General features: G+C 36.0%; 1 protein-coding gene across 4 annotated transcripts in view; it reads right to left on the bottom strand.

Annotated features, from left to right (window-relative positions):
• The window catches only part of LOC122632788 (blood vessel epicardial substance-like), a 44767-nt gene that overhangs the window by 4978 nt on the left and 14691 nt on the right, over positions 1 to 25098 (bottom strand). For 3 of the 4 annotated variants that reach the window (XM_043819973.1, XM_043819974.1, XM_043819975.1), the window contains 4 exons: positions 3904 to 4246; positions 3101 to 3498; positions 2373 to 2794; positions 1493 to 1758 (listed from right to left, as the gene is read on the bottom strand). In XM_043819973.1, the coding sequence (XP_043675908.1) occupies positions 1493 to 1758; positions 2373 to 2794; positions 3101 to 3498; positions 3904 to 4233 (1416 nt within the window). In that variant the 5' untranslated portion in view covers positions 4234 to 4246. Of the gene's footprint in view, positions 1 to 1492; positions 1759 to 2372; positions 2795 to 3100; positions 3499 to 3903; positions 4247 to 4873; positions 4921 to 25098 lie in introns of those variants that run through there. The other variant, XM_043819972.1, reaches the window with a different exon arrangement.

Raw genomic sequence — 25098 nt, 5'->3', positions numbered from 1 at the left:
TGTCTGTTGTTAGCAAGTCAAACGAATTTCATACTTAACTCGGAAGACTTTTGAAAAGCTCTTAAAACTCGAAAAGCTCGTACTCGAACTTTAACTTTTCAACCCGACACGATTGTCGAATAATCACGATAAAGTTAGAGATCGCAACCTCAACAAGGTGATAGTAATTACTTAACATATATTTGTCCTTTACATATTAATGATAAGATAACGAAAGTCCGACAAACGTTGTTTTATCTATGAAAGTACTTAACACTTGTTTCTGTAGTATGTTATCGCAGCTATTTCTGTGTATTTTCTTATGCGTGCAAGGAAACTGGCATGCAATTTTCGCGTTTACTCTTCTTAACCCTTATGGCACATTTTTTACCGTACTTCGAATTCAACTTCGGATTCAACTTATTTTAGAATATTTACGAGTTAATAACGCATCAGAAATTTCACGAACACCACTTATTAAATTCGTTCATTAATATCTCTCACTACTTTTATTTTCACTATACATAATTACTTTAATTAAAGATCATCATCACGTAGTTATTAATATTTTGAGATCATTTTTCCAATCGAACATTCAGGTTTTTTTTGTTAGGCAAAAATTAACATGATAACACAAAAATTAACCACCGGCGATCGGAGCAACACTAGGACTAATTTTCCGAGACTCGCGTGAAACTGAAGAGTCTCTTCCGACCCCTGTTCGTGATGACAGCTGCTCCATTCGCGCGTGGGCAACAGTTGGAAGGTACTTCGTTATCCTATCTTCTCTACGAGTTTTGTTGGCCCGAAGAAAGTCTTTTCGCTGAGGCCATCGAAAGCAGCTCGGTATACTAACTCAATATCAAGTCACTTTTCTGGCTCGCGAACGAACGATAATTGAGTTTTTGCGTCGCTACATTTTCGACCGAACTTTTTCTCCTTTGAATTATGCGCAGCTAATACGCTAGAGCTTTCTTGCATTCCCTTTTGGATATTTTGTTGCCATAGACATATCGAGAACACGGAACGAGAAATCTCCTTTAAAAAGGACTCGGTAACTTATCACCGAATAAATCCTCGTGAAAATAAGGAAACTTTCTGCCAAAGTAATAAGTCTTTTTTTTCGTTCGGGATTCGGAGAAACGTGAAAGCACTTAATTACAGTAATGTTCTTACGAGGAACTAATTCTCATTCGACTTTACGACTTCAGAACACATGGTGTAATTAATCTTAAAAAAAAGGTTGAATATCGGTGAGACGCGATAAAAATATTGCAGCCTCTATTGTATTCTATTTTAAAGTCTTTTAAGATTAAGTGCTTGGATTAAATAATCGTTTAAATTGCTAATTAAATGTAAAATTAGATACATTTATCAAAGAAGAAGTAATTAATCAGACAAAGAAAATGCGTCATACTAATTCCTTCATTCTAGTTTCGTTTCTCTTTCGACTATCTCGCTATATATTTCATTATTTGATAGGAGATTTGTTCGTTTCACAAACGGAACTTACCTCCCTCGTGCCCTTTTTCGAACGCTTCCTATCGAGCTTCGGTGTTTGAGGTAGCAAGGTGTAATCGCCACCCGCACCGCCACTACGTTGCCGCGTCAATGGCGGATGTGACATGAGCGGCCCCCGCCGTGGTGGCGAGAATTGAACACCCTGCGGCAGTAACGAATACCCGAGGTTTTGGCCCTGGGTGAAGGGCGAAGTCGGTGGAAAATGATTCGCCACCACAGGCGCCCAATACTGATGAGAATATCGGGCCGGTGAACTTCCTGAAGATAAAACCAATATCCATGTTTTAATTTCCCCGATAGAAGCCGTGAAAGTGCAACTATGTCGTACGTTCGTTTCTAGAAAGTGGTGCATTTTTCATTTAATATGTTTTTTTTGTTCTTGTAAACTATAACGTTACTCAAACATTGATAACGCGCTTCAGATGAAATTTGGATGAATACTAAGCCAAAGTTTAAAAAATCAGGAGAATCCATCTGGGAGGATATATTGTTTATGCTATGAACTATCAAAAGGTAACAAACAATACTGACAATGTAGAAAATTGGAACAGGAAAGTGTTCAAAGTTTGTGTACACGTTATGATAGATCTCTGATATTTAGTTTATTAGAAGTTGAGAAATCCGGGCGGGATTGTTGTCTCGCAAACTTTCGCTTGTATGTTCTGCTGCAAGTTTTTGATAATTGCCCGTATAATGGTATACTGTGTTTCATAACTATAGGTTGGTATATATAAAATCAACTACTAAAATAAATACGAGCATAAGGAATCGGATAAACTAGACGTTAACTTCATTTCTAGAAGTAATACGAACAAACGATTTCGTGTAATAATTGTTTGACGTGAATGTAATTAATTACAAATAGTTCTTACTGTCACTACGCGGATTACTGTGCCTCCTTTGCGCCTTCCACGTGGTTGAGCGAACTCTTCCGGCAGTTTCTGTGTTTACGGCGTCGACGCTAAGACTTCTGGCGACGCCTCTGTAAGGATTCGACCTGGTGTTCTCACTGACCGTGGAGACGTCAGCGAGCTGCTCGTTAAGGGCGTATAACTTGGACGTAATGTCCTTACCGATGAGGGTGTTGAGAACGACCTTTAGCAACGGCCTATGCCTTAATACCCTCAGCAATTTCAGCCTTGTCCAGCAAATGTATGTGCTGGATTCTTCGGCTCGTATCGTTACCTGGAAGACGTCATCGATGTTTTCGTGCGTGGCTTCCCATTCGGGCGAGTCGACGAATTGATAAGCTCTGACATGGTGCAGGTGGGTACCGTCGCACGTTACGTTCAGCCTGAAATCCAGACAGTCGTTTTTCGCTCACGCACACCCTATAAATCTACCTTTCTTAAAGTAACTTAACCACAGTACAAAGTCCATCGTGCTCATTGTTTCTTGCTTTTACTGATAGCAAGAACCCTTTAAATCGATTTTATACAGTATAAATACTTCAGTATTTGAAATACTTCTTTATAACACGCAATAATGTCATTTAAAATGGTTTGTTATCACTCACAAAATAAAGGAGAATTTTTTTCTTCTATGAAAGGAGAAAAAACACAAGCTGATTTATTCCGTATAGATAAAAATAAGTACTCACTGTCCACGCAAAAGTATTGATAGCCTTTCGTCCGCGGGCGTGATCCCTTCGGTTGCGTATGTCTGACCAGCATCTAATTTGAGTATCCTCGCTTCTTTGGCTAATTCTTGAAAGTGCTTCTTGCTGACCTTGTAAGGTTTGAAAAGCTTGAGATATAATTCCGCGAGCTCCGGACTGAGAGCAGGCGGTAAAAATCGACAAGCTAGTATCAAGGAGTGTATGCCGTTGAGAAGGCCGAGGATGAGACACCAGAGCATGGCGTCGAGAGCACATATGGTGATACCGGCCCACAACGCAGCCAGCATAAATCCGGCTGTTAGAAATGTACGGAGGGCCAAGACGGAGGCCTTAAATGAGCGCGGTACCAGAAAGGCCACCATGAAGAATATATTCGCTGCCTGGAACGAGATCACGTGCAATTAAGTTTCTTTCTGAAACTCTAAGATACCGATTTGGATTCACTGCCAACTTTCCTGTTTGCCGAGAGTTTCAACAAGAAGCGAACAAAATGAAGGAGAGTTCGAACGAATTCGTCCAGGATCGGCAAGGATTCGTTATCGCTTAAATTCCAAATCGTTTTACTGCGAACATAATCCCTTTGCAGAACACGATTGAATATATACGATATCGAAGATAAACTCACCAAAGAAATAGAGTATTAGTAAAATTCTCTGGAATTTAATTATTTTCAACGTGATCAAGTTATTGACCCTTGATAAAAAATACGAATATACGTGTAGAATTTGGTGCTTTATTTCCATCTTAGGGATGTAAAAGGAAAAGAATATCCAGCATGAACTCACCTGGAAGAGTTTGTGCTGCGCTGCCTCCCACTCGTCGCAATAGCCACCGGGTATCAATACAGTGGCATTTAACCTCTCAGTCACGTTATCAGCAACCTCGGTGCCGTTCCACACGTCTATCCAAAGTCCTGTGTGATTCAGCTCATCCAAGGAGTAGCCGGCAAAATTCGCGAGGTCGCTGTAATTGAATGTATAGCCCTCGGTCGAATAGGTCGTTGACGTGGGGTTGCTGAAAGGCGTCGTCGTCGTACTCGACAAAAGGCTGCTCGCAGTCGAGGGAGCATCGCTCGTATTCGCCATTTTTCGTCGCGAGCGCGTGGTACGGGCCATCACCCTTTTCCCCCTGCAACAGAAACATACTACGTTTCGCCACGATACTTTCGATCGACCTGCTCTTTCGACCATGCTCTTTCGACCCTGTTCTTTTGGCCCTGCTCTTCCACGGATTTCATTTCCTCCCCTTTATTCAAACATTTTAATCGCTATAATCGCGGTAAGCGTTCATTAGTGCCTTCGTCATCTATCCTCTAAGGAAAATATTTTCAAGAAAGAGTAGATTTTCATGGATAGGCTTTTAGAGTCGAGTATTTCGCTTTTTGCTATTCTATTCAAGTTCTCATAAGGTTTCATTTCACAGTATTATATTTAACTTCTTAGAAGTAGTTGCTTCGTCGAAATGAAAAAGAGCCTGAATGACTTTTTTCGTTACGAGTCTCGTTAAAAAATCATCCGTATCTCCAGATAACATCTCGATACCGTGGATAGAAAGAAATTATGAAGTTTCACAGGAAAAAGAAACGACTCCAGAAACTTATTATTTTCTAAACTTAGACCGAAGTCTCTTTCCGGAGACATCTGTTTTAAGCTCATAGATTATCAAACTCGACAGTGAACGTCGTGAATAAATATTCACGAGCCTATCGACATATGTTGTCTAGACGCAATTTATTTCCTATACTCATTTATTTACCATCTCATCCAATTTGACCTCAACCGTAATCATACTGTTTTAAATCTGTAAAAATATCAACGTGTTAGATATTGACGATTATAAATTTACATTTATGGATAAATGAGATTTGAGTAGAGCATTTTCGTGATTTTAGATCATTAGCCGATAGGTTGGTAAATATAACCAGCACGGATTACTAATCCTTCGAGGAATTTCCTCTTCTATTTTTAAACTACCATTAAAAAGGGACTTCCAAATTACATTCAAGTTTATATTTCGAAGCAATGTTGAAGTGTTATTCTCGTTAATATCGACATTTTCAGTAACGAACAAACATCGAATAGATTACTATTCGTCGAAGAAGATTTCGAAGAGAAGGGGTTCGGAAATGTTTAGGGCGGGTGATCAATCACCCAAAAACGACCGATGACGTGCTCTCATTTTTTAGCAAGACGTATCGTTCGCTTTTCATTCGGATTGAAAAATATATATGATCCTTCGTTTCTTGAACGTCTCATTTATAACAGAATAAATCGCTCTGGATATTTTGTCTAGACTTGTCGCATTGGCTTTGAAAAGCCACGGAGCCATATCGCAAAGACAGGGTCAAATTTTTCCATTAAAATTAAATATTTGACGCTTGTAACTAGACATAAAAAGAGAGAAAGAGTAAGAGGGGAAAAGACGATTACTTTTTCCGTGAAAAAGTAATCAAGAGATTCGAGCATTCTTGCGATTCTTTCACCACTCGTAATTTACTACGTTCTTTCAGCCGCGTTATTTCCTTTTGCGGCTAAATATACAAAGCAAAGCTGACTTTCGATTAATTCGATTAAATTAAAAGAAAAAAAAGAAAAAAGGAAAGAAAGAAAAAACATGAAAAAAGGGCAAAGATAGAAGGGATTTAACTGAACTCGTCTGAACCGTCCCGTTGAAACGTTCGATGAAAAAGTTTGGGAAGAGGCGAGATAAAAAGATGTAACTGGAAATTCATCAACCCTTTTAGAACTAGCAGTTATAAAGTTGCGGGAAATTTAAATGCTGTAATTCTGAAAAAAATTCTTTTTCCGAGTATCGCCCATAGGATCGATGAGTTTCCTTTGTAGGGACGCGCAGTACCACTCAAGGAATTAATATAACCCGACCGATTTTCAAATTCCTACACTTTTCTTGGCGAATCTCGCGCGTACACGCGAAACCCTTTTCGTAACGAGATCCTGAGCTCTCGAGCAAGGTCTTCCTTTGAAGGCTCCGAGCGTTCAAAGATGATGACTTGCAAATTGGTGCGAAGGAAAGTGGTAGTAGACGAGAAGGAAGAACTCCTTAACGACTTGAAAGGTGAACAAAGATGAGAATACTGAAAGAGCGTATGGTTACTGCCTTCTCGTGTAAAAAAGAAAAGGAAAGAAAAGAAATGAAAAGAAAAAAAAAGAGAAGAGAAGAATTCGTAGCAGTAGTCGAATGCAAATCAGACTATGGTGGTCAAAGTATCAGAGAATTTATGCATCCACATATTCATAGAGGTTAGAACTCCTTATTGCGCTCCATTTGCTTATGTCATGTTCCTCATAAAATGTCTGCCGCATCATTACCTTAGGTTATCTTGGCTCAATCAGCACGGATTGTTAAACGGACTGTCTGGGTGGAGGTATGACAAAAAAAGAGACTGAGCATCTTTAGTATTACTTCGAAATCAAGTTGAGTCAAAAAATAAATAAATTAATTTGGAATTGTGTTTGTAGGATCTTCAAAACAACGTAATCTTATCTTCGATAATACGTACAGAGTTAACAAAATTTTGAAATCCTTTTTTCGTACTTTTGATATCACAAAAGTTCATTCGACAGTTGATAACACAAAAGAAACAGCGAAAAAAGCTCGGACGTCGAGTTTCTTAAAACGTCTGAAACCAACATACGAGAGGAAAGATATGTGGCGATGCTTTTACTTTTAAAGAGTTCGCGATCAAAACTGTTTCAACTTTTACGCTCGTCTACGGTGTTCTCCAAACAACTCGGTCTCGATCGAAAAGTTTTAGATCTGTTGAGCAGATGAGAAGAAGATTCTCGATAAAGCGGATCGGTATTCCTCAAATGCTGGCCTACTTTTTCACGGTTTCCTCTTTCTCTTTTTCTTTCCCTCTCTCTCTCTCTCTCTCTCTCTCTCTCTCTCTCTCTCTCTCTCTCTCCCTGTCTCTCCCTCTTTCCTACTTCTCCTTTCTCTTTTTAACCGTATATTTTAGTTGTTATATCGACTAAAGAATTAGGACAAGCCGGTAAATTTTTTTTTATGCTCTCTCATTCTCTCGCTGTGGAAGGAGCAAGACTCGGACAAAGCGCGTTAGATGAAACAGAATGGAACGTAAATCTCGAACGGTCGAGGCGCTTAACGATTTTTCAGCGGCGAACGTTTTCACATTCTTCACACTTGACTGCCACCCAGTGAACCGTCCAATTTGGAGGCCGCTGCTACCAGATGCTCCGGTTCTTTCGCCCATAACTAGGAAGAAAAAGAAAGAAAGGAAGGAAGGAAGGAAGGAAGGAAGGAAGGAAGGAAAGAAATAAAAACTCTCGACGCGAAAGTCGAGGAAAGTTACTTTACTTAATATTTATCTTTACCGATTAACATCTTTTCTATAAGAGTATATCGTGTTCAAAGGAATCTATAAAGAGAAACGAGAAATATTGATAGAAACAATGCCGTTCGTCGTCCCAATTCCCACGAATTCTTTTATTCGCGTAAAAGTTTCACCTGGCCATTTTGTCCTTCATGAAAATACGTTTTATTTTCGTGAAAATAACGTCTGTACGTGAAGCGTATACGTACGTGAGTTTGTGCGTATTGTGTGTACGTGAGATGTCCGACACGTCGAGTGTTGGAAAATAAAACGAGAACGACTAGAAGAGCGAAAAAGGTAGACAGAGAAAGGCAATAAATAAATTGGCGTTAAATTTTCGCTCGCCTCACCTCGTTTACTTCCAGAAATCGAGTCGTTGTGATCCTTTTTGCTTTTTAGATCCCATCACTGTCCCACATAGATCGAAACCGTCGAGTAAATAAAGTCAAGGATTTCTACGATCTCTCATCGAGCGGTTACAATCTAAATGGTAGCGTAAATTTAGATGCAAATGTCCGAAGTACAACAACGACGATGAGGACGCGAAGGCCGGCCATATCACACATCACGAATCCCTCGAAAATTCGATATCCAGCTTCGAACGAACGAGCTTTATGTGGGAAGGGATTAAACCCTCTAACTCAATTCGGCGAGTACTAAGAAGGAACTTTTGACTGGCAGGATTGAGAGAAGAACAAACTATAGAAAGCATTCGGATAATTAACTCATAGGATTCAACAACGATTTCTTCGTAGAATGTAAATCGATGTTAAAATTGTTGACTTCAAATTTGACTAACGTTTATAGAAAACACAAAAATATATTCAGAAGTACAACAATGAAGAAAATCACTTATCTTAAAATTGAGAATTCATGTATAAGAAAGCTTTCATTATATATCTTGCAATAATAATGGGAGTGAGTTTAAACAACGTATAGGAAAGATACAAGAAAGTCGACTTCGATCCATTTACTTGCGTACACAAATTCACTTTTCAGATCTTCATCGAAATGGTTGGATCGGATGAAAGGACGCTTGATATGATACATAATGTACATATTAATATACTAGGTATATGTCTACTTATATACAAGCGTATAAATATACGTGGATATAAATAGAATAAGAAAAAATAACGTTCGAAGTAGAAAGTTTATCGCTCTCACCGACTTGCTTTTTTGACTTGACATTCTGCCGACTTGGTCCAGATGGAAATACCCAATCAAATTGTTCGCATAAGTCTACGTCCGGTTGTGTATACCCACATATATAGAGATATAGATATATAGAGATATAGATATATAGTAGAATACGAAATGTAGCAATCTACATAGGTGAATACATAGAGATACATACAAATGGCTCGATGTATTCGTGCGTGATACGAGGATTGGTCGCTCGAGTGACGAGCACGAAAGAAGAGGAAGAAGGAAAAAGCGATGCTGGAAGACGATAAAGGAGAGTAAGAGAAATGGCAAACTGGAACGAATGCATTGCATTTGCATTAAATCTTCATTCAGGCTGACTGGAAAACACGGACGTCCCATAAGACACATATACAGATATAATGCCTTCGTTCGCTTACATGATACTGACGAAAGGAGTGGTTTTCGTGGAATAAAACTCTCGTTCGCTCAGTTTCAAAGAATAATTCTGTGGTTATAACGGAGATTGTTCGCTAATTCGATATCAATTTAAAGAACTACTGTCTAGAATTTTATTCCTATAGAACACTGAGAAAAAAATATTTTCATGTAGAAAAAAATTGTTGAAATTCCTATTGGTCAAAAGTTTTCTTTTACTTTTGAAAGCACTATCTCTATAATGCTTTCATAGTTTATCTAGGATAAACAAATGTATATTCTTATTTGGCAACATCTACACGAGTTGCATTGGCATTAAATTGTAATCGACGTTCCAGAATGGGTCGCATGCTGAGGCGCAAATATATATTTTACTACGATAAATCACGGAACGACGTTTTTTCTTTCTTTAGTCCAGCGACATTGATTTCGTATCTCCGAGGGTCTCGTGAGAGGCGACTATCTTCTCTCTCTCTGTTTGCAAAGGAAGGAGTAACGCTAGTTCTCGTCACTGTGCCAAGAATCTTTTCTTCTTGCTTCTTATCCTCCTACTTTTCACTTACGAAAATTACTACATAAGAAAACTGTTGAATGAAATTGTCTATCATGAATATATCTATTTAAATGTAAACAATTATATATATATATACATATATATAAGCGTTTTAGCATTTATTTATAAACATTTACAAATGTTCCTGATAGAAAGATTAAAAAGAAAGTAATAGGAAGAAATCTCAAGGATAGAAATCTCTTTGTCAAAGAACTATTAAATGGAAGAATTTAAAGCCTTTAAAAAACTTTGGACAGGTGCATTGGGAAGTTCACAAGAAGGGCACGCTAAAGAATTTTTCCTTTCGTCGGCAAAGAAAAAGGTTTTCCGCAGGAAATTAAGTCAATTTCCGGCGAGCTACTAGTTCCCAGATTTACGTTAAATCGGGTTAACCTTTTTCTAGATTCGCTACCATCCGGATAAGAGATTTAAGGCCCGCTCGGCCCGTTCCACACGTTAGATTCCGTACTAAGCTCGAAACGTTGTTCCAAGCTGAAATAAGTTTAGGTTCCGAAGGTCTGCTTTCCAATTGAATCGAACCGGTCGAATTTTTTATATCTAAGTAATATGATCTTTTCTTTTCCCATCCCCTTTAAAAGTCACTCCTTTCGCGGAATTAAATTTGTCGAGCTTTCATGGATGACATCGAGTTCCAGTTGTTTCGAAGATAACATAGTTATTTCAATTTAAGTTCGTCGTAATAACTTTACACTAAACTTTTTGTGAAATCTTGCGTATCGAAGTTTCCTTCGAATTGAAAAAAATAAATAAATAAATATCATTTAATTAAAATAATATTGAAAATGTTGATCGAATAAAGAAATACTTCTATTGTCTTCTACCATTTCATACGAGCTAGCTAATCGAAGATTTTAAAGATAAAACGTCATTTAAAAGAAAGGAACAGAGAAAAAGGGAACAAATGTTAAAAGGGTTTGGTACGTGGTATGTACCAGAGCTTTTTATACGAACACGAGCTAGAAGTGGGATCTGCATTCAATCTTTGCATGCCTTTCTAATGCAGGAATTCAAAATGAACTTAGTCAGTATAAGTGTATACATGTTCTCACATACGTACATTGTTAAAGAAAGAGAGAGAGAAAAAGAGGAGGCGACGTACATGCACACACACACACACACACACACACACACATTTGAACATTCTCTTTTCTCTTTCTCATGCATGGGTTCGTTCGAAAATCCCAAACACGTGACGAATCTCATCCTACATGTGCGGGCGCAAGGATTCTAAAAATCCTGCTATTTAACCACCCTAAAGCATTCTCGTAAATTAAATTCGATCGCGATTCTCTACGCATTTCAGTTCCATTCTCTTATTTCCTTTCAATTTTATTATGATTGTAATAGATATCACGATATTCGCCAAAGGCATTGTGTCATTGGTATGATACTTAAATAAAAAATTTGTGCGATTATATCTGATCCGATTCAACCTGGAATTAACAAATTTCATCATTATAATTCCCGGAGCAATTGCAATTAATACCTTTGGAAAGTCATTCAATCATGAAAATTAGAGATTCATTATCGACTGTTGTCGGATCAAGCTAAATTATACGATCCATTGGTCTTACTCCGTTTAAAATCGATTTAAAATTAAGCCGATGAAACTTTCCTGCAATTTTTAGATCTGTTAAATTGGAAATACGAAGAAGAATAATTTTTATCGAAGCATAAAAATTTCTATGTTAATATCAATTTTTCTAACATTACTATTGTGAACATTAACAAATTGGTTAGATACTAGATCGCGATAAGATCGAAAGAAGATCGTTTGCATGTTACTACAGCATGTTCAATTCTTCGTACTCGATGCAATATCAAAATCTCATTATCTTAGAAGGTCACGATGAGACTGCGTGACTCGAGATTCTCTCTCTCTCTCTCTCTCTCTCTTTTTCTCTTCCAACTCGAATTCTCATCGATCTTACAACTAAAAAGATTCCGTGAGGTATCTTCCGGTCAACGCGAAGAGCCTCTCGTCTCTTTACCCTCGAAATAACATCTTGACGCAATCGGTCTCGTCATCGGCCCTTAACTCAGCACTAGACTACCCGCGACGCAAAAACGGCGATCTTATCGTCTTTGAAGTTGAACTTAGAACAAGCACTCGATATCTTATTTCGAGGACCTGCCGCCCTAGTCTCTCTATTCAAACTTGTATCGAACCTGTAGGTTCAATAAGAGCATCCAATTTTATTTCGCCTACCTTTTCTTTATTTTATCGTAATAGATTAAAATCCTGATTAAACAGATCTTTTGTAACAAAAATTTGTTTATCTTAAGGATAAAAATGACACTTAAGAATTGTTCAGTGCATTTCGTTCTACGTGATTTAATCGAACAAAATGTATTATATAAATAATAACATCTGTATACTTATATATAGTATTTTTATAATACATAAAGAAAACTCCTTGGAAGAAATAAATAATTCGTATCAAGAAAGTACAATGAATGAACACTATAAATTCTTATTGTTAGATAATCTTAAGAGGATAGACTGCAAAAAAGCGTCTGGTGGATGTCACGTGCTTGAAAGTTAAGAGTCAGCAAAAAAGCGTCGCGTGAGGTGTCGGCTTATTTTCGAGCAGTCATGACACGAGAGGAAATTTAGAGGACGAAGGGTGTAAAGTCAATTACTGCGGTAGGTCAATCTTTTACATAGTAATTAGTATGAATTGTCATATATTCATTAAGTGCTCTCCATTTAAATATTTCGAAACTCGAAAAGAAAAACATTTGCATTGAAAAATAGCTTTTCTTGTTCTACTGAAATTATCCTCGATTCTTCAACTTCTAACCGTAAATCGATTTTCCTTTCTCCTCTTCTATTCTATTTTTTTCTTATTACAAATTCCTCTTTCTTTCGTAGTTTCTGTAATACTCAGAGGAACCGTCTTCTTTCGTTCCAATGCTTCCAATGGAATCTAGAAAACAAATCGTGTTATCGAGCCAAAAGCAAAAGTTTCGAGAGAGCATCGTAGGATTTATCTCACTTCTTTTATTCGCATACTCATTCACTCCGATGGTGTAATTTCTTCTCGATATAACGTTCTACACATTTACGACATGCCGCTCCTTGTATCATATTTCTTGGTTTCTGTCACGCGACAATCACCTTCAGTCAATAACCACGTCTGTGACTTATCGTAAATGACAGCATAATCAAACACTCTGTTTCTTTCTTTCTTTCTTCTCAACGATAAAAGAGACCTTCTTAAACAATGTCGAACGATGTTTGATCAGTACCGAGCTAAGATTGAACGATGAGAATCCTAAGCAGTTTTCCTTCTAATCGCGAACTAAGTCGATCCAACAGTTTGCTTTATGAAGATTAACTTTTCCAAGTTTTCGCGAAGGGAGGTTAACGATTATGATAATGGTAATGATGATTTGATCTTGCCGCGAGACGAGCCTCCTGTTTTTGAAGCATACAAATTAATAAGATCGCGGAAGCTTGGCTTCCAAGTGAACTTCTATTTTAAACATCCTTCAGAAAGAAGGAGAAAGATAATTAACGTTAGTACGAAACTTAATAGAATTTCATACAATGAAGAATCATTTTATAGCAAAGTTACTTTTACGATACGCTAGAATATAAATCGAAATTTTTTCGATCATTTACATCCCAAGTGAAAGTGATAGTATTTAAAGGACAAATCGGTGAATATAATTCCATAATACCGTGCGACGTATAATACTCGGCATTGCCATTTCCTCATAGGAATTTCATTTGGATAATAATTCAACATTCGATTGCGGAGGAAGTAATCTTCAATGATTAATATTCATGAATGTAGAATTGTGGGTGATATTGAGCGATGGTCACGTATGTATAATTTTGATCGAAGGGATAGAGAATATAGTCAAAGCGTGAGACTTGTTTCTCTCCATTAGACCTGGAATTCCAGGTGATCGGGGCGCACATAAGGAGTCGAGATTGCAACGCTTCCCTTGTTGTTGATCTTACGTGAATCGATTTTGAAGGAGTTCGTACAATGTTCTACTGGCATAGTTCACATTTCTAGTATAATTTCCCAAATTGCCAAATTCTTCTTTCTCTTAGAAAATTAATTTTCTACTTTTAAGGTAGTAGCTCAAACTCAACAAACTCGCTAGGGATAATCATAGAAAGATATTTTTTCGAATAGTTTGAAAAATCGAAAATCGATTTATTTTGTGACTTTGAAAAAGATCCAAATTTTTCTAAAAGTCCAGATTTATGGTTCGATGAATATCGAGAAAGTTCGTTATAATTTCTCAACGTACCATACTCAAAATATTAGGAACTTTGAATTATGAATATTTCATCAAAGGAACATCGATTTCTTTATCTTTGATATTTCATTTATATTATAAGCGAGGACTACTAATTGCGCTAATTAAAGCACGGCAACGGAACGCGTTCGATTTTTTCGCGGTGACGCTCGTTTCCCTCTTTACGAGGGCATTATAAATATTTTCCAACGTTCAAAATTATTCATCGTCATTTCTCTAAGCAAAGCTCTATCGCTGTTTTATTTTCTTCTTCTTTCTCCCTCATTTATTTTCTGCTTTTTTTTTTCTTTTTTGAATAAATGTTCATTAAACTCTGAAATCGCATCGTAAAACTTTGTTTTCAGAGCGATGGTTACACTTAGAGATCGAAACGTAATTTGACACAGTGGACATGCGCGCGAGCTTGTAGCAGCATACTTCTGTTACGAGTCCCATAAAACTAGATTATCGTTTTTAACAACCATAACGAAATTTAATGGTAAAGTATGGGGTGAAACACGAAAACGCGTGCTCGAGAGAGATTCGACTTTTTTTCATTTCTTTCCCTTTTCTTTTTTTTTTTTAATCGAAATTGTAAGTTACGAAAGGAACTCCGATGATGAATTTCCGCTTTGACGTTACGATTCATCAACTAGCGGAAGTATCGACGATCGACCGGTTATATCGAATCATTCCGAACTCGTATCGTCTTTTCTATCCTTTCTATCAGTGCAGTCAAGTTTACAAAGATTGTTCCGTTTAACTAATGATTTAATGAATCTAATGTGATATAATTGTAATTGATATAATTAACGATTATCAATTTATTATCATCAGGAAGACATAGATCTACGAATTGTGCCAATAAATTTCGAATGAGAATAATTGTTTATTTTACTTATTTAGGGTTAAGTGAACGAACGAAAATATAAAGAAAATGTGATTACAATTATCTTTTCCAGTCGATTATATGCGTATAGAGACAATAAGAATACATTTTTTGTGCATTACTATAAAATAATTAGAGAGCATGACGGCACGACGAGAAACGTTTTTAATTTCGGATTGTATCGCGGTCTGATTTCAGTAATCAACGAGAAATAAATTTTATAAAATCGTACAAAAAGTAGTACGTTGTTAAGAAATGAAAAAGTTATGTCCAAAAGAGCTTTCATAGGACGCATCGAAGTACTCTTAACATGCTTTTTCGGTGGCTCCTACGACGGCGAAAACTTTTTAGCTCCATCGATTTTTCTCCCCCAGCATTATCAAGCTGACCCGATTCCCCTCCGCCGCTCTGCTTTCAAATATACCTCTCTTTCTCTCTCTTACTTTTTTTTTAATCGCACGGTCTTTCCGTTCGTTGTAACAACGATCATGCGCAACTGTATGTCAACTTCAGCGATCACAGGATGACATGTAAATTCTCTCCGATGTATTCTTTTCCGAGATATCAAACTTTCGGTTTTTTGTTTCACAAAAAGTTCAAGTATTCTACGTTCAAATCTGTCACTTCAAGTTTATGAAAAGTGATTAAAGAAAAGTTCATTTGCATAACTTTTGAAAGATCTTCATAAACTTTTTCTGATTAACACTTAATCTAATAATTCTTAATCTAATCGTAAATTTTTCATAAATTTGAATGCGCTATTTATGAAGAGATTCATTGTGTAGATACCTTTTTTGAACAACTTTACCTTCCAATTATCGCAAATATCTTTTTAAAAATTTTAACAAGCGATTGAAAAAGTGCACAATAGATGGAAAAAATCGGAACTTGCGGCAAGATGAATTTTCCAACCCTTTTATTTTCTCGTGTCATAGAACAAATATCTCTCCCCTTACGATGGACATCGTGAAACCTTCCGGACGATTTACGGCGTGCTGCTCAGAGGCTGTTGGTAGAAAAATGTCAAGGAAATGTTAGCAGGTCGACGTATCCGTATACTACCTTCTCGAGTTAACAGACATTTAAAGAAACTTTTATATTCTTGCTCGAAGCATTACTGAATATCTTACTTTATTCCCTTAAGAATAAACTATTATTCCTTTCACAATTGTACACACTAACCTCCGTACTTTGAAAGCGATTAGTAAGTTCATAAAAAGATAGATAGAGAAGAGTCTTCTCTCATAAATGCGTCGTAATCATGAAAACAAGATAATATATCATCTCTTTACTTTCTCGGTTTTTACTTCTCAACGATATGTTTTAGATTGGTGTACAGTACCTATCGTGCATACGCAAAACCAACCCTATCATTAATTCAAATATACCGAGAACGAATGTTTATTCCGATCTGCTGGATCTGCTATTTCACACGAGTTTTCGCGACAATACATTCAAAAATATCTACCCTGTAACGTCAACAAATAATATCTTCATTATTCGAAATAGAAAGTGTTAGTTTTTTCAATCGGCCAAACAGCCCAAAAAAAACATTACAATGATCTTTGACAAGAGGGAAAAAAGAAAGTAGGGAAAAAAGTGAAAACGTATATATCCGAAATTTTGTATATCCGAACGATTTTAATTACTTGATGTATAAGTGATAATTGGTAAATATCGATAATCAGTATTTCCTTTGAAAAATAATTTGATAAAAGTATAGGTTTATGCATGTTTGAATAGCCATTCATGGTAAAAAATATTGATGTATCGTTAATCGAAAATTTTCGCATCGTTTGTTACTTCATTGATGCAAGGTCATTGAAAAAAAAAAAACGAAAATATAACAGAAACGACCAACATCTGTTTCCAATTACAATACATACATACGTACATATATTCTTTGCTGTGATGGTGCGTGCGTAACTTTTTATTACGCGGAAACCAACTTTTTCCCGCTCTTCCGTCGACAACTCGCTTTATTTCGCGTTTCATTAAACACTCTGTTTCCCCCTTTTCGAGTAATAGTGCGGGAGTAAGGAAGAGGAAGAGAGAGAAAGAGAGAGAGAGAGAGAGAGAGAGAGAAATTCGATCTTATCACCAACCGCGCGACGGATCTTTTCATTAACATTGATCGTGCCACAACTTTCCTTTTTACAGAAATTCTAGTTCACGTCAACTCGACTTGCATAATTATATATGACGAGCATATGATCAGACGTAGCATATGAAATATAATGAAATGTAATTTCGAAATCGTAGTTGTTACTTTGATCTTTTAATACTAGTTCTCGCTTTATCTATCTCTCTCATTTTCTTTGTTTCTTAATATTGTTAATTCCTTCCTCTTTTCACTGTCCTCTCTTTCTCTGTTACTTTGTCTAATTTTAATTAGACGCTTAGAATAACGAGGCAGCTTCTTTAATTTTGTCCTAAATAAATTACATAAATAAATCAGTTACGAAATTTCAGCTCTAGTCTACTCCGTATTAATTTATGATAAAAAATCTTCTTATTCTGTTTTTTTCATTTTCTACTATTTTGTCAATAGTAAATATAATATAAAAATAAATATAATCATTGTATGAAACAAGAGCAGAGCATCATAAATTACGAATGTGAGTAAATGTACTCGATCGTGTACTATCAAAACCGAGCGAGAAAAATTTAAGTGATATCTCAACGTGTAGTTTTCTCTCTTAATTTTCACATCACATGTCGATCACAATGTATTATAAATCGCATTAGCATTTGGTACAATATTTATTGCGGTTACATTTTACAAATGACATGCAAATTAGAGATGTAAAATATACCATTTCCATCTCGCGAAAAATCGATTCTTTGCTTTATTCCTGTTCTTTACATTTCACAATAAAAATTAATTTATGCGTTAAGTGTAACAACAAGAAAGTATTTATGCCTGTTCAAAGTGCAAAAAATGTCGAATATTCTGTCAAAATTTTGAAGTCGTGTTACCTGACGAATAATTATTGGAAAGCGATGCGACGTTAAAATAAACGGCAATAAAAAATTCGTAGAGAAGGAGTACAATGGGCAATCGTAGAGAGTATGCTTTAATTTCGAACAGAGAAATAAACGCTTGCATCGCGATATTTTGGTGGGTTCGAACGATCCATTTTATACGCGTAAGCCGAGCTCGATTTTAACGGCAGTCCGAGGGATGGGCGTCCGAAAATTCTGTTCGTCGGCACTGTGAAAAGTATGTTCATTGTTCGAAGGATTCCAAATGATTCCACTCGGCGTCATTCTCACACAAAATAATTTTTGTTTTCCATTTTCTCTCTCTCTCTCTCTCTCTCTCTCTCTCTCTCTCTCTCTCTCTATCTATCTCTATCTCTCTCTCTCTCCATCTCACTGTCCTTTCAATATAGGAGGATAAAGTAGGACATTTCGTATATCGTATTAACTCAGCAAGGATCGTCATTAAACACGGTTGAAAGCCCCAAATGAATGTCTATGCTATCCAATAAGAGCTATCCTATTAATTATATTCAAAATAATTGTTATGCAAACTTTTGCATTATATCGTATCATTAATTGGTCGATATTATCCTATTAGTTCAAAAAATGCAGCAACTATTTCTCCCATTAATTAAACTCCCTTAACAGCAGTGAAAAATAGATTACCTCCAAGTTCATCTCTTTTAACAAAATAGTGTATTTTTGAATGAAAAGAAGTTAATAAATATTAGGATTAATTCAATAATTGAAATCTACTATTATCAAACTGAAAAAATTACAAATTTTAGTTGCTTGAAATTCTTTTTTAACGTACTGGAAAAAATTTCACTTTTTGTGTTGATTTTAATTGAATTATTTAATTATAAGTTTACGTAATTCAAGTTTCTAAATCAAAGAAAAAAAGGGAAATTTATACGTTCCAAATTCGCTTTTTTATAAATATGCTCGAATAGTATAAAAAAATATTTAAAGAGGATTAAATAAATATTTAGTATTCCATATCTTTCTCTTTCAAACGAAATCCTTCATGAAAACATCATTCTGATGAAAGAACGATAAAAAGATTTTGTCTTTGTAATAACAAGCTTTCCGATACGTACTAAAGTAGGGGTTGTTTCAAGCTTAATGCTCGATCTCAACAACAGATTCTAAATATTTCTTCGTGGAAAATAATTTTTCTGATTTTTATAATTTGTTAATATCGCGTTTTAAAATATCTAGAAAGAAACTTTTGATATTACGTTTCGCTATATCCTTTATCCTTCGTTCACGCGTTAATACTCCTTTCATCGTTAATAATAGCTAACCAGAAGTTCTAGACATTTGATAACGTCTTTTCTCCTCTCTTGCACCGTAATATCATTGACGTTATCGATTGTAATCAAGGTGGATACACGAAGGAACATATACCATATTACAGTAGAAGTTTCATTTCCGTAGAAAATGTCAACAACCAATTAAGAAGCTTCGATTACTTCGTTGCTGAAGTCATCTTAAACGGGATCGATGACATTGCATCAGTAACGAAAAAAATAGTATAGCTATTGAATCGTTTCACTCGCTCGCACTTAACGGACAGACCAATTTACCACCAAGCGAGATTGACCAATCCCAAGAGAAATAAGTGGTCAGCAATAGAGAAACGCATATATATATATATATATATGTTGTTTGGATATGAATAGATGGATATTGGATTATAAAATTTCTAAGTAATCGAAATCAGAATTTTTTGGACTTAATACGGAATGTATCACTTAATATTTGCATCTGTACGATTTTTTCGGACTTTAAGAAGATATTTACAGAGACATCGTGAAATCTTCAATTCCGAAGAAGAAAAATTTGTCGGTTGACATAGAATGCGAAAATGTGAAGGATGAATACCCTCTCCTATCAAAATATCGACGAATCTGAGAAACGACAACAACGTCATAGAATTTCAGCATAAAAATCACTTTATTCACGATCCATCTATTCGACACTTAACTGAAGGGCGTCCGAGATTGTATGTCGATTTATTCTTTGTCCAAGCAATGATTGATGATATTTCGAAAACTGGACCTAACGAGTAATGTTTTTAATGTGATATAAACTACTACAAAAGGAAAAAACTAAAAAAGGAACAATTTTATTTACGTTGATTTTAAATATGAAAAAAAGGATCATGGCAAACACGAATTCGAATAGATCTATCTTTTTCATCGGTTATTTTCACGGGAACTGTCACAAATCATTTGATCAGCATCAGCAAAAATGTAGGAGTTTAATAATATGCGAAATAATATGCGGCACCTCGAATCGATGATAAGCGACAACGCTTTGACGTACCTTCACGACTCATTGTTATCGCCTGTTATCGTTCGAGTATCCAGATACGTCATTATTTTTTATTACCTTCGTTAGACTCATCACGATAAAAGTAGAAGAAAGAAAACTCAGAAAAGAAATAAAAAAGATGGGAAAAAAAATATTAAGAACATCGAGCCAGGATCGATTTAGCTTTCCTTTTGCGAGTATCGTCAAATTTTCGTAAAATTGTTCGGCTCCCATCCAAATGGATTTTCACATCCTTACAATTGAAAGAGTTCTCTATTCTAGACGTTGTACGAGGTATCTTTTCAGGGAATTTCTTCTATATCGTCGAATAAAGTCAAACAGAGTCATGTTCGTCCTTCGATTTCAATGAAAAGTTTGTGTAAGTGCACTTTAAACGTGAATAAAGGATATAGAGAACAGCTTGTACTGTTATCGATAGTATCTTAAAATATAAGATACCTTTAAAATATTTGTATACAAAAATCGTGCCGTTAAGTAGAAGAAGACCAATCGCTAAGACAAATCGTAGTCACATATCGAGTTATCGTCATATAAATTGTCGTATATTTTCATAGCTGAAATTCTTCATGCATAGTCAAAGTTTTACTGGTATTTTTTGTAAATTCTTAATTAAATACTTTCCTCGAGCACGTATCACAGAAAAAGAAAAAAAGTAATATGAGAGAAAAAAGAGAAAAAGAAAAAAAAGGCGTGGTGTGCAGAGTGAAAGAGGACATGGATTCCGGAATAAATTCTGAAAAAGTTAATACGCGTCGTACAAAATAAAGGAGCGTGAGGTCCACTCTTCTCTTATGCCTGATTCGGAGACATTTGGCAGATGATCAAGGATAGGCCGACTGTCAATGAACGTGCCAAGTGAACGCATCTAAATTATAGTTACGTCACAGTGAAAGACCGAGAGATCTACTTTCATCTTTGCCAAAAGATTAAACGTTCATGACTGTACGAAAGATCGAAAGTAAGGCCAGAAAGTGTTGTAGGACGCATTTCTCAAGTATTCTTTATGTAACGTTTTAAACATTTTGTTACCGTTATTTGATTTTCCATAAAAAAGATAAGAACTATCGGAATTCGATCGTTGCATAACATTGTATCGACTTCTACGATCATGAAGGTAACAGTAGTTCGTTTCGATTATCTTCGACGATTTCGTTCGACTATTCAGCTAAATCGAAGCTAATAAACGTATTGCTGATGCTTCGCGAGAAATGGCATCGAACGTTATTACCGATAACAACGAGAACGACGACGCATCGCTACGTGAGTAATATCCGTTACTACTGACGCGCTGACCGAGCAATGCCCGAACATCACTACTGGCGCGTGTATGACCGTCTGACAAATAGTAACTACGGTTATGATAGTTGCATCTGACCAGTTTCTACCATCACTATTGGCTTGTACATTGACGAACTGTCTGGCAGGTAGTAACTGCTGTTATCGAACCGACATGAGACGTTCGACGAATTAATGACTGTTTCTTTCTCTTCCTCCATAACCTTCGACCACAGCAATAAACTTTTCAAATTCCATTTTATATGTTGCCGTTTAGAAAGTCGTAAACTTTTTTACTATCGACACGAGACGAACATACGAATCAGACCGGATGGCCGATGAGAAACGATACGCGATGCGATAAATCTGCGCGTCCTTCGAACCGACGACAAGAGTTTAAACAGCCTTGAGAATTAATAAGGCGAACGATTTAACTGCAAATTGTAGCCTGTACTCAACGTCGGCAACTGTTACGAGAGTATTATGCCTCGTAAAGATTAAGTCGATTTCGTCGCACTGATTCGACAACTCGATAAGTTAGTTCGAGCGTGCATACTTCTTCGATCGTTTGATTGTTAACCTCACGTAGAAGCAAAAGGAATTTGGGACTCGTCGTCATGCCCAAAGCATTTCTGTGATTCTTATTGATAGCGAAATTTCACTTAAGGAAATTACAATACGATTTGTAGAGTTTTTGTTCCGAAAAATCTATAGACTCGTTAACATTGTTCCAATGAAGAGAGATGGCTAGTAGAAATTATTGAGATTTTCTATAGAATTCAATTCAGGAAATTTTAGTTCATTCATCGACTTCTTCTTTATGTAAAAATCCCAACGATAGAATACGAAGAAAGAGGGATGACCTTTTCATAACGAATCTCATTCCTCTTCTTATTTTAAAATTCTTTTTTTCTTCTTGATTAAATGAACTTATTGAATTATAAAATCTGCAAGTACAATTGTAATTTTTATTTAATTAGTATTTCATAGACACGCGTTGATTCTTCGAAAGGATTTTCGTTTCATGTCGCTTCGAAAGGAAATGAAATAAAAAGAATAGAAGTGTGAAAACAATCATCAGCTTAAAAAAGGTAGAGTCGATCGTGACGAACAGGCATAGAAAAGAGGGAGGTAGAAGAAAAGTTGAAGGATTTCATTTTGCTTTACCCTCATGTATCTCTCTCTCTCTCTCTCTCTTTCTCTCTCTTCTTCTTCTTCTATCTCTCGATTTCTCCTTCCTGCTTCACTTCAGTATAGTCTACCTGCTAGTCGGGAAGGGTTTGCGCTTTCAAAGCTATTAAGGTTATCTTCCATTTGGAATTCTCTATCATTTTTCTTGAAAACTCTACAAGAGCCGTTATTAAGAACTCATAGGATATCGTGGCTTTAAAATTAAATCCGCAGTCGTCGTGAGATAGAGATAGAAATGCCCACCGATTTCTCTGGATTAAAATCTCCGAGATTTCAATATTAATTGAATATTTAACGAGCATATTGTTTCCACGTCAGCTGTCCAAACCACTATTTTGATAGTCATAGTCCAAGATACCTGGAATATAAAATTCTTTTCCCTCTCATTTTATTATTCATTCGTAATAATATTCCAATTTGGTAATAGAATATTAAATTCTTTTATTGCAATTCTAAGATTTATTGTAATTATTGGCCAAAATAATACTAAATTGACACAATGACCACTTGTTGAAGGATTCTCATAAAATTCACGATAATGTCTCTCAGGCGAACCAATACTAAAACAATATTTGTTCTTCTCAAAATAAAGGAGTTTGCTTATCACGTGGTCAAGAAATTTTTGCAACAGACCATCTTGTCCTGTTAATCATTGAAAAACAAAAATTTATCTATATTGTAAAATATTTTAGTTTAAATTGTTATGTACGAATACTTTCGATCGAATTCAATGAGACTCGAAGGTCATAAAGGATAGTTACAAGTTCACATCGACGTTGTTGTATTTCTAATATTAGACTCGTGAAATTTCTCGCGTGGTATAATTCTAGCTTATGACTATAATATATCACAGCATTATGCTAATATCATCCTGACCATGACTTTGTCGGCGAGCATAACTTAATGATTGTAATCCTTTTCCTTCTCTCATTCCCCTAACCACATTCGAAATAGAGCTTAGGCCAAATGATCGTATGAAAAGTAAAAAATGGTGCTTTGTCTACTATATATAAGAATTCTAAAAACGTGCTTATCGTGTCAGAGACGGGTTAGGCCGGCAAACATATGAAATATGAGTGCTCTACTTTCGTTATTATGCGTTTATACATAGCGTTGCAATCTCACTTCTCGTTCAAATAAATGGAAGATAAGCTAAGATAATTGTCAAGCACCTTTTAACCTTTCTTTCTTTGGTCACAAAACGATGAAACGTTTTTTCTACGACATTTAAATTTGGTTCTTGGTTTGTAAATGGTGTCTGACGAGCACAGACGATTTCGATTGAACAATATATTACTGGTATTACGAAAAAAACAGCTGCATTCTTCTGCGCAAATATACGAAAAGAAAATCTACGAAAAGAGTCAACGTGCTATGGTCAGCATGTATCACGTTAATGGCGCTTGGTCTGACAAGTAATATAGCGGAAAAAGACATATGTGTGTTTAGGGTAAGTATAAATGCCATGTCCAACAGATGATCATTACGAAGAAAAGAAAGACATGTAAAGAGAGAGAGAAAAGAAAAAGAGAAACTTTAACGTGAATTATTACCATCTCCAACCAAGGATTCATCTCCGATTGCTATATAAGAATCATTCTGAAATTCTCTGATGGTAGATTTAGTAAAACATAAATTAATAATGCTTCTGATACGAAATAACCGAGAGACAACTCTGAACGTAATTTGATTTGATCATTCAATTAGCAATTCCCTTCTCTGGTCTTATCGTCTTGTAGGGATTAATTGATAAATAGAGATTGCAGTTAATTAACAATCAAAGAAAAGTTAGAAGACACTCGTCGAATTATATCGAGCATGCTTGAAAAGCACGAGAAACACGGGATGAGGGCGTATCCGACTCAAATTTAGTATTCCTGGCGGTTCTCAAAGTAGGCAGGTAGTAAGGTAGGTAGTGAAACAAGTAAGCGTTCCGATATCGGTATGCTAATTAATGACTGGGAGTCCTTTCGTGACTCTTGGCGCGCGCTCGAGCAAGCAGCACGAATCCCAAACGAAGCTTTCTCGCCTTCTCTTTCTTCACGGGCTCGCCCCTTCGGGTCAGGGTGAATAACGTGACGTCACAACAGGGTGTGGTGATTTACACGAGACTTCGGCATTATAACCTTTCCCTTCTTTTTTTCTCTCTTTTACGCGATCTTTCTTAACGGAAGGCATCTGGGACAGCCAGGCGAAGCATATTAAAGCGATCTTGTATGTTCTTCTAATGAATATTTTCCTTCTTTCAGAGGGATGCGTTCCCTTTAAAGTATATTTTGAAATAAAAGTAGTGCACCTGGACTTCTTTAAACTTTAAATATATAGATCTATAATATTTTGCAAGAGAATATTATACCTATCTAAAAAAAAATGAGATTCGAATAAAATTACTAACAGTAGACGAATGAATTTATATTAATTTATTTGAAAATATAGTTTATATGAATAGTTACATATGAATATATAATTTATATGAAAATATATTTATATGAAAATATAGTTTAACATGCAAGATAGACGATGTCAAA

Source organism: Vespula pensylvanica, chromosome 11 (assembly GCF_014466175.1).
Source record: "Vespula pensylvanica isolate Volc-1 chromosome 11, ASM1446617v1, whole genome shotgun sequence".
NCBI lineage: Eukaryota > Metazoa > Arthropoda > Insecta > Hymenoptera > Vespidae > Vespula > Vespula pensylvanica.
The sequence above is the reverse complement of the archived record's forward strand: the minus strand, read 5'-3'. Positions and strand labels throughout refer to the sequence as shown.